Source organism: Sceloporus occidentalis, unplaced genomic scaffold (genome assembly GCF_023333645.1).
Source record: "Sceloporus occidentalis isolate IW3139 unplaced genomic scaffold, rSceOcc1.0.p SCAF_2, whole genome shotgun sequence".
Classification (NCBI taxonomy): Eukaryota; Metazoa; Chordata; class Lepidosauria; order Squamata; family Phrynosomatidae; genus Sceloporus; species Sceloporus occidentalis.
Window position 1 is genome coordinate 222,518,387 of NW_028316982.1, and position 16,041 is coordinate 222,534,427.

General features: G+C 41.2%; 1 protein-coding gene across 1 annotated transcript in view; it reads left to right on the top strand.

Annotated features, from left to right (window-relative positions):
- Positions 1–11,072: 11,072 nt before the first annotated feature.
- The window catches only part of RCSD1 (RCSD domain containing 1), a 40,897-nt gene continuing 35,928 nt past the window's right edge, over positions 11,073–16,041 (top strand). Inside the window, exon 1 of the mRNA XM_089512253.1 lies at positions 11,073–11,287. Within this exon, the coding sequence (XP_089368379.1) occupies positions 11,237–11,287 (51 nt within the window). The 5' untranslated portion in view covers positions 11,073–11,236. The remainder of the gene's footprint in view (positions 11,288–16,041) is intronic.

Consider the following 16,041-nt stretch of genomic DNA (forward strand, 5'->3'; position numbering starts at 1 on the left):
GGGTAAAGCTCCCCTGAGAATGCGGAAAAAACACAAATTTTAAAAATGCTATTCTTTTCACCTAAGAGAACACCTCTAGGGGGGCGTTCCCACTTGCGATTTAAAACTAATTTAAATACAGCGGTTTGTTTTAAAGCGATTCAAAATAAAGCGAGTGTTATCCCGCTTTTCAAATCGCTTTATTTGTATCGTTCCCATTTACGTAACGTTTTATTTTAATTCACTGTAATTGACCCTGTTTCGTTCCCATTCAAGGATGAATCGGTGTATATTTAAACCGGTTTGGTTACTTTTTCGTTCACATTCACTTGTTTCAGCTGTCAGTCAAAGCGATGTCATCATGATGTCACATTAATTCGGAGTAACATACACCGATGTAGCCTGTACCTGCGTCCCCACTACCTGGCCGTTTTTAATTCATTATAAATTTCGCGGTTTTTTTTTAAAAGAGCCAATCAGGAGGCGTTTATTCGTCCTCTTCTGTGTCTCCCCATATTAACTGCCATAACTCAGTGCTAGGGAATCCTGGGAATGGTAGTTTATTATGGCACCAGCACTCTCTGGCAGAGGAGGATAAATGTCTCACAAACACAACAAACACAACCATCCCATAGTTCCTCTGGAAAGAGCCTCGGTTCCCCAAATTCGCTTTGGTCACCCCATGGGGAGAGAATCTTTGGGGAAGATTGCTCCCTGGGCTGTCTTGGGAGCCATGAAGCGGGGATGTCCGGCAAAACCCATCCCATAGTTCCTCTGGAAAGAGCCTCGGCTCCCCAAATTCACTTTGCCTGCCCCATTGATCTCTGGGCTGTCCTCCAAAGCCCATCTGGTGCTCAGGCAGAGGTGAAAAAGAAAGAATAGTTTAAAATGGTGTTCAATGGCTCTCCTCACACATCGGTCTATGAAAGAGGAGCAGACGGGAGGTTGCAATCCACCGGAGGAAAGGCTATTATGCGAATAGAAGAAAATGGCGCCGGCAATGCAGAAAGAAACCAAAGAGGGTGACACCCCCAGGCCAGCCCCTTGAGCGCAGCTCCTCCCATCCTGTGGAAGCCGAATCAGATGCCGAAACGTTCCCATTTAAATACAGCGATTCCTGTCTCGGATCAAGGGATAATACTAGGGTAGACCCTAGTATTTTTTTACGCCAGTTTATAGGCTTCTAATCCGAGTTAAATGTTACGATTCGAATCAGATTCGAATCGCAGTGGGAACGATTGCGGGTTAATCTAGAACTGTTCTAGAGTTAATTTGGGATTGAGTGGGAACGATACACCTTGCATTCGATTTGTAAACCGTTGTATAAGCGAGTGGTAACGACCCCTAGGAATCTCCAGGTTCTCCAGTGCAACTCTATGGTCAACGTCTGCCAAATGTTGATCATAGAATCATGTTGGAGGACTTACAAATGCCTAGAGAAGTGCTTTCTCTAGCAACTTCTAGGTTTCTGACATTTCACTTCTAGAACATGGCTACATAGCCCGAAAAACCCACAAAAAACTATGGATGCCAGCCATGAAAGCCTTCAACTTCACAACTTCTAGGTTCTCCAGCAGGAGACCTAGAGATTCCTACAGGAACCATATTAATCAAAAGCGCAAATAATCAAATTCGCAAAAGTCAAAGCTGCGGTCCAATTGTATGAAACACACCTCAGTGGCTTCTGAGACACAGAGGTAAGAATTTGAAATTCCATAACAATATTAATTTAATTGAAATCAGCCAAAAAGTTTGAAATAAAATATTGCAAAGAACCCCAACCCCAACCCACTGTGCAACTGTTGAATATGGACTTTTTCAGATGGCAAATAAGACGGGAGCATAGCAGGATTCTCTCATCACTGTTGTGCAATTTGGTGACTATTTTCAGATGACGTTGTGTGACATCGCAATAATTCCACCATTATCCCATGAATAAAGAGGAGCATTCCATCCACTTTTCATTCACAAGACCTTCCCATGAATTAAAAGCAGCTGGAAAACTCTTCTTTATTCACAGGATAATGGCGTCATCTGAAAATCTTTGCCAAATCACACAACACTGATGAGAGCATCTCACTATGCTTCAGTCTTTTTTATCCATCTGAAAAAGTCCTATGTTTCTATAACACATTACATAACAACAACAGAAATACTGATAAACCTGATTCTGGAAAAAATCAAGTGATATGAGTAAAATAGAGGAGAGTAGGTAATGGGCATAGTTTTAACTCTTTCATATTCACCTATTCAGAATGTATGGGATCTTCATAAAAATAAAAATAAAACCCCTGAAGTCCATGTCCCAGTGTTTGAGAAGGAAATACAGATTATATATTTTCATACTGCTGTGGCTTATTTCTCATCTTGCAGCTGCGTTATACATTATGATTGCTCAATATATATGTTGGTTCAGACGGATTTGATTATGCTTTTTATTTTTATGCTTTTTGTCAGCCATTAGCAATCTTGAGCATATTTTAAAAGCAAAGTAAAAATGCTTTTAATAAAATAATAAATCTTCCTTCTTCTACTCTTTTCAACGGTTTTTTCCTTTCTTTTCCTTTCCTTTCCTTTCCTTTCCTTTTTTGCTAGACGGAAGCATGTTACCACACTTTCACAAGAGAGTTGCTGTTTCAAGGCTGTTGCACAAGATGCTGCAGGGTTGCCGAGTATAGCTCCTGTTTGTTCTTTTCAGCAATAATATATATTTTTAAAAGCCTAAGAAAACCCTCTGAAATTCATGGGGACGGCAAAATCGAAAGCAATATGCTCCAAGCTGGGCTAGTCCTGCATTCTCAAACTGTTCTCATTTTGAGAGAGGTCATTTCTGTCTAGATAACCTCTTCCCTCTGTCCAGATAACTGTTCTTTAAGGGGAAGGGCCAGCCCTTTCTCTCAGCCGCCTGTTTCCTTTATGAACTGAGCCAGTCCAGCTGTGTCCTGATAACAGTATTCCACCATGGGCAGGATCTGCCTTCTTTCAGGATAACATTGTTATTGTCTTGGCCTTATTTCTGCATTACACAATAAAGTCTGAAGATTACCACTGCCTCTGTCTGATGTCCATCAAAACAAGCTATCTGACTTTTTCCTCCGTCTTCCTCTGGAGCTTTGGTTGTCCAGCTAACACAACCTGCCTGTGCTTCTGGTCTAGTGTAACCAAAGCTTGGGGAAATTATTTTTGTGAGTATAAGTCCCAGAATCCCCTAGTGAGAATAACCAGTGCCCACACTGGCTGGGGAATTCTGGCAGCTATAGTCTGCAAATGTTTCCAAACTTAGTACAATGGACCCTTGATATCCACTGGGGTTTGGTTCCAGGACCCCAGTGGATATCAAAATCTGTGGATGTTCAAGTCCCATTAAATACAACAGTGTAATAAAATGGTGTTCCTTATATAAAATGCCAAATCATGATTTGGCATTTATGTATTTTAAAAATATTTTCAAGCCGTGGATACTTGAATCCATGGATGAAAAATCTGTGGATGTGGAGGGCTGATTGTATAACTTAACTAGTTTCTCAATAAAGTAAGAGCCATTTTTTTTTCAGATCGTGCAGATTCATGAGCTGTCTGGATAAGGTTAATCGGTTCATGAATATGACTGCCGCTGTGCCTATTTAATCCCTGGGCACTTTCTGACAATTTTCAGACTATGTACTCAGCCAGCTTTCTGTATATAAGTGACAACCACTAAGATGAAAAACTCTCTGGGATTTGATGGTTGCCTTTGACCTCTATTACAGCATTTATCTAAAAGCTGGAGAAACCAAGGGTTGCTAAGTGCAGCCTTTTCCTATGCTTAATCCTTTTGACTCTTTGTTAGTTAAAGCTTTTTGTAGCATCAATACTGATATTGCTGAAGCAACTATGATGGGCAGTGGCTTTCTCCAAATGCACCTGAATCATATTATGAGCCAGGCTAGCTTCTATTACAAAGCTAGAAAAACACAGTAGGAGAAAAACTCATTGAGGGCTGCATCTGCACTGCAGAAATAATCCAGTTTGACACCTGTCACAACTCAGTGCTATGTAATTCTGGGAATGGTAGTTTGTTGGGGTACCACAACTGGTGTGGTACCGGAAATGGCTATTATTAGTCTGCACATTCGCCTATCAATCTCCTATAAAACTGGATAATTTCTGCAGTGCAGCTGCAACCTTTGTTAAGAACTAAATTGGGTAAAAACAAGATGATTGAACCTATGACTAAACAGAAAACATGCAGGGGTAGCTGTGTTGGCCATTTAGTAAATTCAAACAAGGGGGAGAGGGTGCAAATAACACAAATGACAACCAATTGGCAAGAAAAAGGCCACAACTTTTATTGAAAACAGCAAACAAGTAAAAAAGAGGGTTGACCTGAAAGCATGAGATCTGGATCTGACATACACCATGAACCAAAATGCCTGGTCATGGCCAGGCTTCAGGATGACAGAGGGGTAACTGGCTTAAAGCACGTAAGCCAGTTAAGGAGCCGGTTATGCACAAATGCGCATCTTTGCCCCATGTCACCAGGGAACGCTGAATCGATGCCGCCCCAGCACTGGCGACATTGCAACCCTCAGCACCCCCGTGTCCCAGTGGGACTCCTGATCCAGTGCTCCACAGCACGGGAGACCATGCCCACCAGATCTAGGGCTTATGCTACCGCCACCCCTGAAAGTTGTGACAGAGCATCACCAAGCCTAACAAGGAAGGGAGGGTGGGGAACCAGCTCAAAATGGCTCTGGAAGCCGGCACAGCGCGAGCCTACATAGGCCTGCCAACCAATAAATGGCCAGGAAGCCAGGGAGGGCCCACCCCTCCCAGCCTTCCTGGCTAGGGTTGCCATATCCCGCCGGGGGGCGGGACAATCCTGGTTTGGGTGGTGCCATCCCTGTCCCGGTCCGGTTTGGCACCCAAACTGGGATGGCCCTGCCCACTGCGGCCACCTCAGCCCCCGTGGCGGCTCCAAGGCCTTGCTGAGGCCTGGGAAGGCTCTCCGCGGTTGGAGCTCCAGCCGCGGAGACGCTCCCTCCCGGGCCCCAGCGAGGCCTTGGAGGCGGCTCTGTGGTCGGAGCTCCGACCTCTGGGTCCTCCAAGGCCTCCGCAAGGCCAGGGAGGAGGAGGAGGCCGCTTCCCACCGCGGCGATCGCCGCGATGAAGGGCGGCCCCCGCCTCCTTCCCGGCCTGGGAGCCGGCCCAGGCTTCCTCCCAGACCGGGAGGAGGAGGAGGCCGGCTCCCACCGCGGCAATCGCCGCGATGAAGGGCAGCCCCCGCCTCCTTCCCGGCCTGGGAGCCGGCCTAGGCTTCCTCCTAAGCCGGGAGGAGGATGAGGCTGCTTGGCACCGCGGCGATCGCCGCGATTCCAAGCCGCCCCGCGCCCCTTCCTGGCCTGGGAACAGGCCTAGGCTTCCTGCCAGACTGGGAGGAGGACGAGGCTGCTTGGCACCGCGGCGATCGCCGCGATTCCAAGCCGCCCCGCCCCCCTTCCTGGTCTGGGAGCAGGCCTAGGCTTCCTCCCAGACCGGGAGGAGGAGGAGGACAAGTTTTAAAAATGTAGGACCTTTTTTTAAATTTCCTAGCCAGGAAATTTTAAAAAAAAGTCCTACATTTTCAAACCTTGTCCTACATTTGTCCCGGTTTGGAGGTCCTCAATTATGGCAACCTTATTCCTGGCCAATCACCAGGTGGTAGCCCCCGTGCCGCCCGCCAGTTGGGGCCACTTCCGCCCTCGAGTCTCCCAGCTTGGAAGTGGCCCAGCAGCCCCTGTGGCACGGTGCTTCCACTCCCAGAGCTCCTGGGAGTTGAAGTCCACAAACCATGTGGACTCCAAGCACCGCGGCAGGGCTGCAACCCAGGAGAGACCCACTGCCTGGTCTGGCCATGCCAGCAGCACCTCCACTGGACCTCCAGGGAGAGCGACTGCCCCCTCCCCCAGCAACTGGACCAGCCCAGTAAGTCGGGCGGTCCCATTTTGAAGCTCCACTGGCTTCTTCATCAGGCAACATGTTACATAGAGGAGAAAAATTAGAGATGTTAGTAAGGTCTGCCGTCCTTCAAGAATTGGCAAGACTCTGCAGTGTTATGCTCTGTGGAGTGCTACGTTGTGACTGTGTTCACATGTCCTCAACAGCAGCTGCACAATGGCATCAAAGCTGTCAATAGTACAGACAGTTCCAACTGATTTCACTTCCTGTAGAAAAGTCCCCCAAGACTTGCAGCATTCCTTTGGTTAGAGAAAGATCTTTCAAGATATACTTAGCCAGTCTTTGGGTCACAAGCAAAAGCAGAATTCCCACATTGAAATGGCTTGTGTTCATTTCCTGTTGGTATTGTTAGAGAAGGGTTAAAGGCACAGACGCTGTACAAAAACAGGATGTCGACTTTTGATTTATTAAGCTACAAAATGCAAATTCTTTTCCGTTCCTCCCCTCTCCCCTCTTTAATAACAGATATAAGTACTGTAAGAACAGTCTGAGTGGTCAGATGCCAGTGTTCAACATCTAAATGGAAACCTGATCAGAACTGCTGCATAGTAATCTCCTTACTGGCAAAAGTTCTCCGAACTAACAGCCAAATAATGCACTGATGCACATGTGCACAATGCCATTGTACAAATTCCAGTTCTAGTGCCATTTTAAGCCATAAACAAATTACTTTAGAAATAGATTGGATCATTTATCAAGGCTTGGCCTTTTCACTTGCACATATGCACTCAGGAAATAAAATGTCCCTTTTTTTACCCAAATTAAATAATTCTGTATAACATGTGTGCATTTGTCCGTCCATACCATTGTCAACAAGTATACATCCCTTTTTTGGACTGGAATATATGATGTTTGTTTGGGAATAATTTTGTGAAAACATGTTCTGGTAAATACAGTCAGCCTTCCATATCCAGCAATTTTTTATCCATGGATTCAAGCATCCATGGCTTGAAAATATTTCAGAAATATAGACATTCCAAAAAGTAAACCTTCATTTTTCCATTTTACTATGCCAGTGAGTATCCACAGATTTTGTTATCCATAGAGAGTCCTGGGACCAAACCCCATAGGATACCAAGGACCCACTGTACTGCAAAGCTGTTAGAATTATTTTGATTTCTTGTATGAAAGCATACATATGAAGGATAGAAAAGCAGCATGAAAATCTCCCTATTTAAGGCATAGTTTTGATGTACTTACTGGTGTGTTTCTCAAAATGCCAATGCTCACTTCAGAGTGAGTGTTGTTAAAATATTAAACTGTTTTTCATCTTATTGATTGTCACTTTGTCTGTTTTTCAGTTCTCGCCACATAGAGGCTGCAAGATTAAAAGTTACCACAAAAATCTAGCTTTGCTAAACCCCAAGAGTGTTATTCCGGAGCTCTCCCAGACTGGTCTAAAGAAGCATGAATTCTCACAATAGGGGTCCCTCAGTTTTGTTGGTTGTTGTCACCTTCCTCTCTATTCTTTTGATTCTATTGAGGGGCTATTAGTAGTAATAAGAGTTAGTAGTAATAATTCTTTTTTTTTTTTTAAATGGGTCATCATTGTCAGGGTGGTTCTATGAGTGAAGGGCAAGTTTTAGCCTCTCTAAAACTCCAAAACTCTAAAAAGAAATTAAAAAGGGGGAAAGGAGGAGAAGAGAGAAATTGTTATTCTGACATGTTTCAGTATTAAGAAACAGTCTTGAGAGTAGGAATAAAGAGTTGTTGTTGGTACAAGGAATTGTCAGGAATTTATCTGGGACAACAAAAATATCACTAAGGACTTTATCATATGGGGAAAATTGGGGGTTTAAACAGTGATTATCCTGTGAAAATCATGCAATCACAATTAAGTTTTTCACACAATGTCATGATTAAAGAGCTATTATCCCAAGAATAATCAGGCAATATACAGCAAGAAAGCATTCGTGGGGAATTCCATGAATGATTTGTTACTGTATATTGCCTGGGTTATTCCTGGAATAATGACTCTTTTATCGCAAAGTGTATTAACATCGCAATCGCAATCATGCAATTTTCACAGGATAATCACTGTTTAAAACCCCAATTTCGACTGTGTGATAAAGTCCTTGGATGGTTTTGTAAAATACCCAAGAAGAAACCAGCAACAGTTTCTTCTTTTGGAGGCTTTGCATCTAATAATGGACTTGATTTCTCTATTACTTATTCTAAAATGCCATTCTTCTGCTATGGAGGGTATATTTGAAAGAATTATTATGGGGAGGGTAGCCTCTTCCCCCTCAATTCTATTGATGCTCCCATCAATCCTACACACCAGCTGTTTACATTTTTAAAGATATGTACATTAATTGTATTTCTGCATTAATTGAATATTTAATTTGTCCCTATAAGACAAAGATTCATACTGCTTGCCTCAGATGACGTTTCCCATCTATGAACTCTGGGTTTTAGTGATTTCCATGAATTGTATCTTTTCTGCATAGTCCTTGTTTCTGGGTTTCCTTTGTTTTTTCATAGCCCTTCCCTGCCTTTGTGGGACTAGTAGCCTCATAACAGACTAGAGAAATCTATGGCATCAGCTTAGTGGAAGACATTTCCTCACTAATAGCTTAATTCTAGATGTACAGCTTTGAAATAAGTCCCACTGAATTTAATGGGGCTTACTTGCAAATAATGGAAGATAGATTGCAAGCTGAAACATAAATGGTTGCTTCACACAGCAAATTCCTTCCTGCAGTTTGGTGCACCAGAGTTTGTTGTTATTATGTGCCCTCAAGAAATTTTTTGTTGATCATAGGATAACCCTATCAAAGGGGTTTCTTGGCAAGATTTGCTCAATGGGGTTTGCCTTTGCCTTCCTCTGAGGTTGAGAGAATATGACTTGCCCAATCACCCAGTGGGTTTCCATGGCCAAACAGGGATTCGGACCCTGTTATTATTATTATTATTAACCTTTATTTATAAAGCGCTGTAAATTTACACAGCGCTGTACATACAATCTTTTTAATTGGACGGTTCCCTGCCCTCAGGCTTACAATCTAAAAAGACACGACACAAAAGGAAAAGGGAGTGTTCCCCAAAGATATTGTCTCAAACCACTACATGACCTGAGCTTGGTGGTGGTGGTGGTGGTGGTGGTGATGGTGTTGTGTGCCTTCAAGTCATTTCTGACTTATGGCAACCCCAAGGCAAATCTATCATGCGTTTTCTTGACAAAATTTGTTCAGGGGAGGTTTGCCATTGCCTTCCCCAGATGCTGAGAGCATGTGACTTGCCCAAAGTCATCCAGTGGGTTTCATAGCCAAGCTGGGAATCGACCCCTGGTCTCCAAAGTAATAATTCAACACTCAAACCACTACGCCATGCTGCCTTTCATGACCTGAGTAAAGAAAAGGTAATTCAGATTGGACCATACATCCAGGGCCAGTGTGGTATAGTGGTTTGAGGGTTGGACTCCAACTCTGGAGGTCAGGGTTCAATTCCTAGCTCAGCCATGAAACTCACCGGGTGACCTTGAACAAGTCACATTCTCTCAGCCTCAGAGGCAGGCAGTGGTAAACCTCCTCTAAACAAATCTTGCCAAGAAAACCCTGTGACAGGGTCATCCTAGGATCAACAAGAAATGTTGATTATGTGCTTAAGTGGAAGGCAAACAACAACAAACACAATATCCCAATGATTAATGCTACACTCTTCTTATTCACAAATGTTTGGTGTTCTAAATTAATAAATATTTTTCTCTGATATCCTGGAGCCAGAGTTAAGATAAAGGAAAACTGATTAAGTTGCATCATTTCCTTGTTGCAATGGAAAACAGAAAATTAGGAACAGATGGATAAAAGAAATCTCCTTGATCCTGTCAGCAGCTGAAGTGGCACTTTGCAGAGAAGGAAACAGGATAAACACACCTTTGGCATCCGACTCCTTTCTTTAACATTAATATGGTCTTTATGTAAAAATTACCCAGACTCTTGTGGTGGAAAAAAGCACAGTCAATAAATTTGTTGACCCTAAAATTCTGAGGTCTTACACCATAAAATATTAATAAAATGTGCATGATAACCAGGGAGGGGTTGACATTAAAGTTCTTAAACTTCACCTCTTAAATTTAGATTCTAGGATATTCATTTGACAATGCTGTATCCACTTCCATCAAGACAATGTCATTGAAAGTTGCCTTATACTGAGTCATACCAATGGTATTGTGACTCCATTATTGCCGAGACTGTTTGACAGTGGCTGTATAGAGTTTAGCATTCCCTGTCCTAGTTGGAGATGCCAGGGATTGAATCTAGGACCTTGTACATACCAAGCATGTGCTCTACCACCAAGCTATTAGCCTCCTGCTCTTCCGTTTTGAAAGCAAAAGCTAGAAGCAAAGAGTCTAAGGGGTCATTCACATGTCAGGTTGTTTTTTTTTTCAGCGCAATGATGTGATGGGTTTGTTATTCACACTAGGGAACTGTATTGATCTGCATCAATGTTCATCTCTGTGAGTTTGGTCATTCACACATGCAAGGATTTGAATAAAGATGGAGCCGATGATGAGAATGGATTTGGAAACACTTTTTTGGTATGCAGTGTTTTATCTCGGTTCTATTCAGGTTTATTTGCATTGGTTATTCACACTACCAACTATGCAGATCTTTTTTTAAATGGGGAAAACCCCAATATAAATTATCCCAGATTAAGTGGGGGGGGGTGGCAGCCCCCCTCCCAAGTAATCAGGTGCATTTGGGATGTGTGTGAACAATGGAGATTTAACCCAGATGCAACCTGGATTATTTAGTGTGAATAACCCTTTTGGCTACATCCACTTTGCAGAAATAATCTGGTTCAACACCAAAGCGAATTATTTCTGCAGTGTGGATGCAGTCTAAGAAACCCATGGAAAAGTACCAGAGCAAACATTCTCACCAGAAAAGATGTTGCAAGATGAAGAAGACTGAGAAAGAAATGAGGAAATGAACAAGGTACAGAAGAGTTGGTGCCCCCTATGTGTATGAGTCTTTCTTGTGCCCTCCTCTCTGGGAAAGGCAGTATCTGTTTAGATTGGTGTCTAAATTTAAACCCCGATGGCTTTGCCTCCTTCGTCTGCCCTCCCCACCCTCCCTTCCTCTCCGCCACACTCCCCTCCTTCCTTCCTTCTTCTCTCTTGCAGGCCACATAAGGCTCCTCTCAGTGTTTAAGCTCAGCTGAGCTGTGGCTGGGATATTCACACTTTCCAGCAGTGTGCGTCCTTTTTTTCCCTTGCCTGTCAGAAGCGTTGTACAAAGGGACAAGACAGACAGAGGGAAACTAGAAAGAGGAAGGGATGGGGGAACAAGTATTTCCCAAGCACATCCCACAACTGCACAACAGAGAGGTAAACAACAACAAAAATTTTCTTTCTCTCTTTTTCTCTCTCTTTCTGCAAAACTTGATTCAAACAAATGTGCATCATCTTAAAAACAGCTCAAATGACTGGCTAGGTCCACTGTCCCCACATGTCAGTGGCTCTCTGGGTTTGCAGTTTCTGATATAGCTCAGGGGTGAAATGCCAGACTTGCATTTTTGCCCCTTTCTTCGGGTCAAGTTGATGTGTTTTGGCCCCAGAAATTGTTCAAGAAACTCTTGGAAGTTCATTCATTTTTGATCCTGTCACTAAGGAATGCATGCTTAATTGGTTGCTGTTATTTAGAGTGAAACAAATGCTTTTTTGAGAGCATGTAGCAACTCAGTGTTAAACTTTATAAAGTATTCATAAGCTGCTGCTAAAGCTTAAGCTTCTTTTTCCCCAGTTTGGAATTTTATAGCTGTATATTCTCATAACTGTCATTGTTGCTCAGAGCTCAGCTTCTTATCGCTCACCCGTGGTCATATGTAGGGTTTTCTTTTTCTTTCTTTCTGACCTGACTCTTAGTGTCTTGTATCACAATAAATGTGAAAATCCAACAGGTGAAGTATTTCTTATCATGAAAAGGCATGTCAGGTAGTTGTCAGGTTTCTGCCTGACACATGTATCTTAAAGGCATAGGAGTCCTGCCAAGAAAAAAAAAACCAATAAGGTAGATAACTCTATAAATCTTAGTTCAAAAGCAAACATTTTATTCCTGCTCTAGTTTCTTATGTGTGTCTTTTGAATAAAGTTTAGAGTACTGACGTTCTATCAGCAGGACCTAAGTGAGCTTAACTTTCTCTATATGGCTTATCATCCTCTTAGATATTGATAAGCAAGTTGTAGGTTGATATCTAGAGGGAGGTGGTTGAATACTGTGTGAGGAGACAGATTTGTTTACAGAATCCCAGAGATTAAAAGGACCTGATGGTTTGGATTGTAGGTAAATGCAAAATTCTTTAGGTTTACATATGTGTTTTTCAAGTGTACATTAAAAAAAGAAGAAGAATAAAATAGATATTATAAAGGTTTATACATTATAAAGAAGGCATGAGTTCTTTGCGCCATAACAGTCACCAGCTCATGCCTTTATCACTCTCTTTACTTCTAGATTCCTACTGTACGAACGTAACTTGGTATCTAATTCTGATAACTTCAGTAAAGTCTTAGGATGCATGATGGAGTTATTGCATAATAATTGCAGATTGTTTGTGTGCTATCTATTTTTCTCAGCTAAGTGTTCTTTTTTTTCCTTTCGGCAAAGATGGCAAACCAAGCTATTTTGTAGCTTATCCTTCAGGCAAAGCATTCATTTCTGTTGTGACTGCTGTGGAATATGGTTGTGTGGAGGGGATTGTGGTACATTTGGTGAAGAGGTCCAGCTCTGGCTTTGTGGCTATAACATGTTGTGATTGTTTTTAAAGGTTTCTAAAAACAGATTAATTCTTCACAGGTTACACATCTTTCTTGTTCCATTGCCTCCATAACCCTAGTATGAAAGTATTTATTTAGTTTGATCTTTTCTTAAGTGGCTAAATGGACCTTCTACTCTCCCTTGGTGATATGTGTTGCCATGTTGTAAGCCTTTCACCTGGGGTTGTTGTAAAAATTTTCAAGGTAGAGCACCTAATTCTAAGATATCATGCATGTTTGTTATTAAAAGGGGGGAAAGGGTACTAGGCAAAGGGAAGCTACACACACACACACACACACACACACACTGGTTAAAATGCACACTGCCCAGTCAAGATATTGTGCTACTATGTTTGAAAAACAAATTGCAAAAAGAAAAGATGGGCCTTGATCTATCATTTGGAAAGACCTCTAATTTCTCTCTGTCTGTAATCTATCACACCCTAAAGCAAGGCGGAAATAGTGTAGCCCTCCAGGTGTTATTGGATATCAGCTCTTCAGCATTTTTCACCAATAGCTATGCTAGTTACAGATGCTAGGAATCACAGTTCAATGTGGAAAGATCAGGGATACATGATTCCCAGCCTTGTCCTTAAGAAAAAGTACATAAAGGAAGGGCTGGAAGTTCTCACCCAAACCAGCAAAGACAAATAGCTAAGCAAAACATGATCACTCCCAGAAGAATCAATTTCAAGATGTGTTACATCCATTATGAACTATTATTTGAGAAGAAAACAGTTGCAAATCAAATTGCATATTGAAGTTTCAGAAGACTGATTGCATTTGGCCTTTTTCATCCTTTCATTGTAATCTCTCTCTCAAAAGATATATCTTGCAGATTCTTTTCCAGAGAACATACTGTGTGTGTGTGTATAAACTTAGATATATCTTTTTTTTTTTTATGTGAAGTACAATTTCTAAAAGCAAAATCTTTTTTTATTATTTTGGGGCTGGCAGCAAATCAGATCACAAGATATTAATTACTGTGCAGAGAATCACATGCACAAAAACAGCTTACACAGTTTGAATAAACAGTGGCCACATCTAGGCCATCAGAACAGAAGCACAGTTTTCTCAGTTCCCTTTTCCTATATATGTGCCAGAGCTCATCAGGAAAGAGAGAAGAGTAGAGAGGTAAAGGTGGATACTTATTTGGTTTGGGGCAATCATAACATTCTAGATCTAGAATATTAGATTCAGATATTATATTACAAGATGTCACTACAGGGTTTAGAGCAGGGGTGGGCAAAGAATGGTACTCCAGTTACTCTTGGAGTGCAGCTCCCACAGTACTCTTAACCATTGGGTTTGCTGGCTAGAACTGATAAGAGTTGCAATTCAAGAACATCGGGAGGGATACACTTCACCTCCATTACTTCAGAGTAATTATATTTTTATTTTCCCCTGATTTTTTTTCCCCAGTAGAAACTAATTCCTTTCCAGTTTCCCCTATGATTTAGTACTCATGGAATCTTTTGCCCTATCTTATGGTTTGTCAACAGTAGTAGTGTTATATATATTAAAACCTTTCAAACTTGTGTATTCATGTGAAAAAAATAAAATAAAATTTAACCTTAATGAAAAGAGTTTAAAATATAACACAAATCTTTTGAAGATTCTCAGCCCACAATAAATACGGTAAAGTATTTCTAGATTTCTGTAGCTGACAAGGATAAACTTGTAGATTTGACTTCTTGGTCAATAATGAAAGAAATTTCCTCAGTTAAGCCATATAAAAAATACATTTCAGATATATAAACTTGGGAGCTTGTTGCTTTAGATCCCACTCCTCAAGTGGATAATTATTATAGAAAGGTAAAGGATACAGACTCTTATCTAGAATAAGAGTTTTGTGGTGTTGTGAACTTAAAATAAAAAATGTTCTCATCAAATAACATACGTGAGCTACATTTGATAAAACTGGCCAGAAGATGTTGACCTATATAACCTTGCCAGGTGCAATGATAAAAATAGTTTTCTGCAGATCTAGGATTAAGGCATAGAGACAACGGAAAACGACACTTTCACTTCCCCTTATGGGAGCCACTTTAATGAGCTTTCATGCAACTCCAAACTATTTTGGCTTGATTAGAGATGGTTACACCCAATACATATTTTAGATGTTTCCCAAAATCAACATTAGAGCAGCAGGAAGAAATAATGTGCAGATGGTGTTGAAATACTTCATTTGGATTAGTTTCTGGAAGTAATTTAGTTGATGATGTTTTCTTGCCTGATTCATACCATTTAGATTTTAAAAAAAGATTTTGCATAGCAGGTTAGATTGGCATGGCATCTATAAATTAACCACTACCAATAATTGATGAAAGCAGAACACTGCATATTCCCCAACAGGCCCAATTTGGCAGGAACAATCCCAATTAATCCTCTGTATCCCATTTTAAAGCTGCTTTTAAAATGTCCCAGTTTATCTCACTTCCATCTACTTTCCATCTTTGTTCTCAGTGACTGCTAACTTAATTCAGGCAAAAGCAAACTGCTGCAACTTCTCCTACCTTTTGTATTCTTCCTCATTAATAACTTTGGTCCTCTTGATCACATACTGATGTTGCTTGGATCACATGTCCCAGTTTTCATCTTTGAAATGTTGGAGGGTATGCCATTTAAATGTGTTTGGGGCTTATATTTCCAACAACTATTCATCTGCCTTTAACTTCACAACTATCCATCTGCACTAACCATTTTCTGGACTGTACTCACAAATAAAACAGCCCTATTCACCCTGCTTTGCATTGCTTTTGAACCTACTGGCCCTGAAGTCAGTTATCATCATATTGCCATAGAATTTGGATAAGCCCATCAGTGTTTTTGCACTTCATTTTTTAGTTTTCCCTTCATTGTATTGTACCCTTCATTCTTCATAGCTTTAGAGAACTTATAAAATAGAAGAGTCTCAACAGAACTCCATGGAAACATATGACTGTCCATGTTTCGTCATAATGAAAAGTTGCTATTAATCTTTAATTCTTTGTTTGTTCTCTCTTGACTAGCTGACCATTGAAAAACCATTTTCATTCTATCTCACAACTTCTTAAAGTGTATTAAAAATGCTTTGCAGTGGGATTTTTTTTAGGAATACTGTACTATATTTATGCAAAATACAATCAATTTTATAAAATGGATTAGTACTTTCAATTAATTCTGATAGACTGGCAAATTATGATCTTTGTGCATTTAAAAGTTGTATCTGTTCCTCCTTCATGTACTGTACTGTGACCACTTATTCTACTTGCCACAATAGTTTTTAGTATATAAAGAAGATAAATTCTTGGTTTGTAATTTGTGGGATTATCTCTGAGGTATAGAAA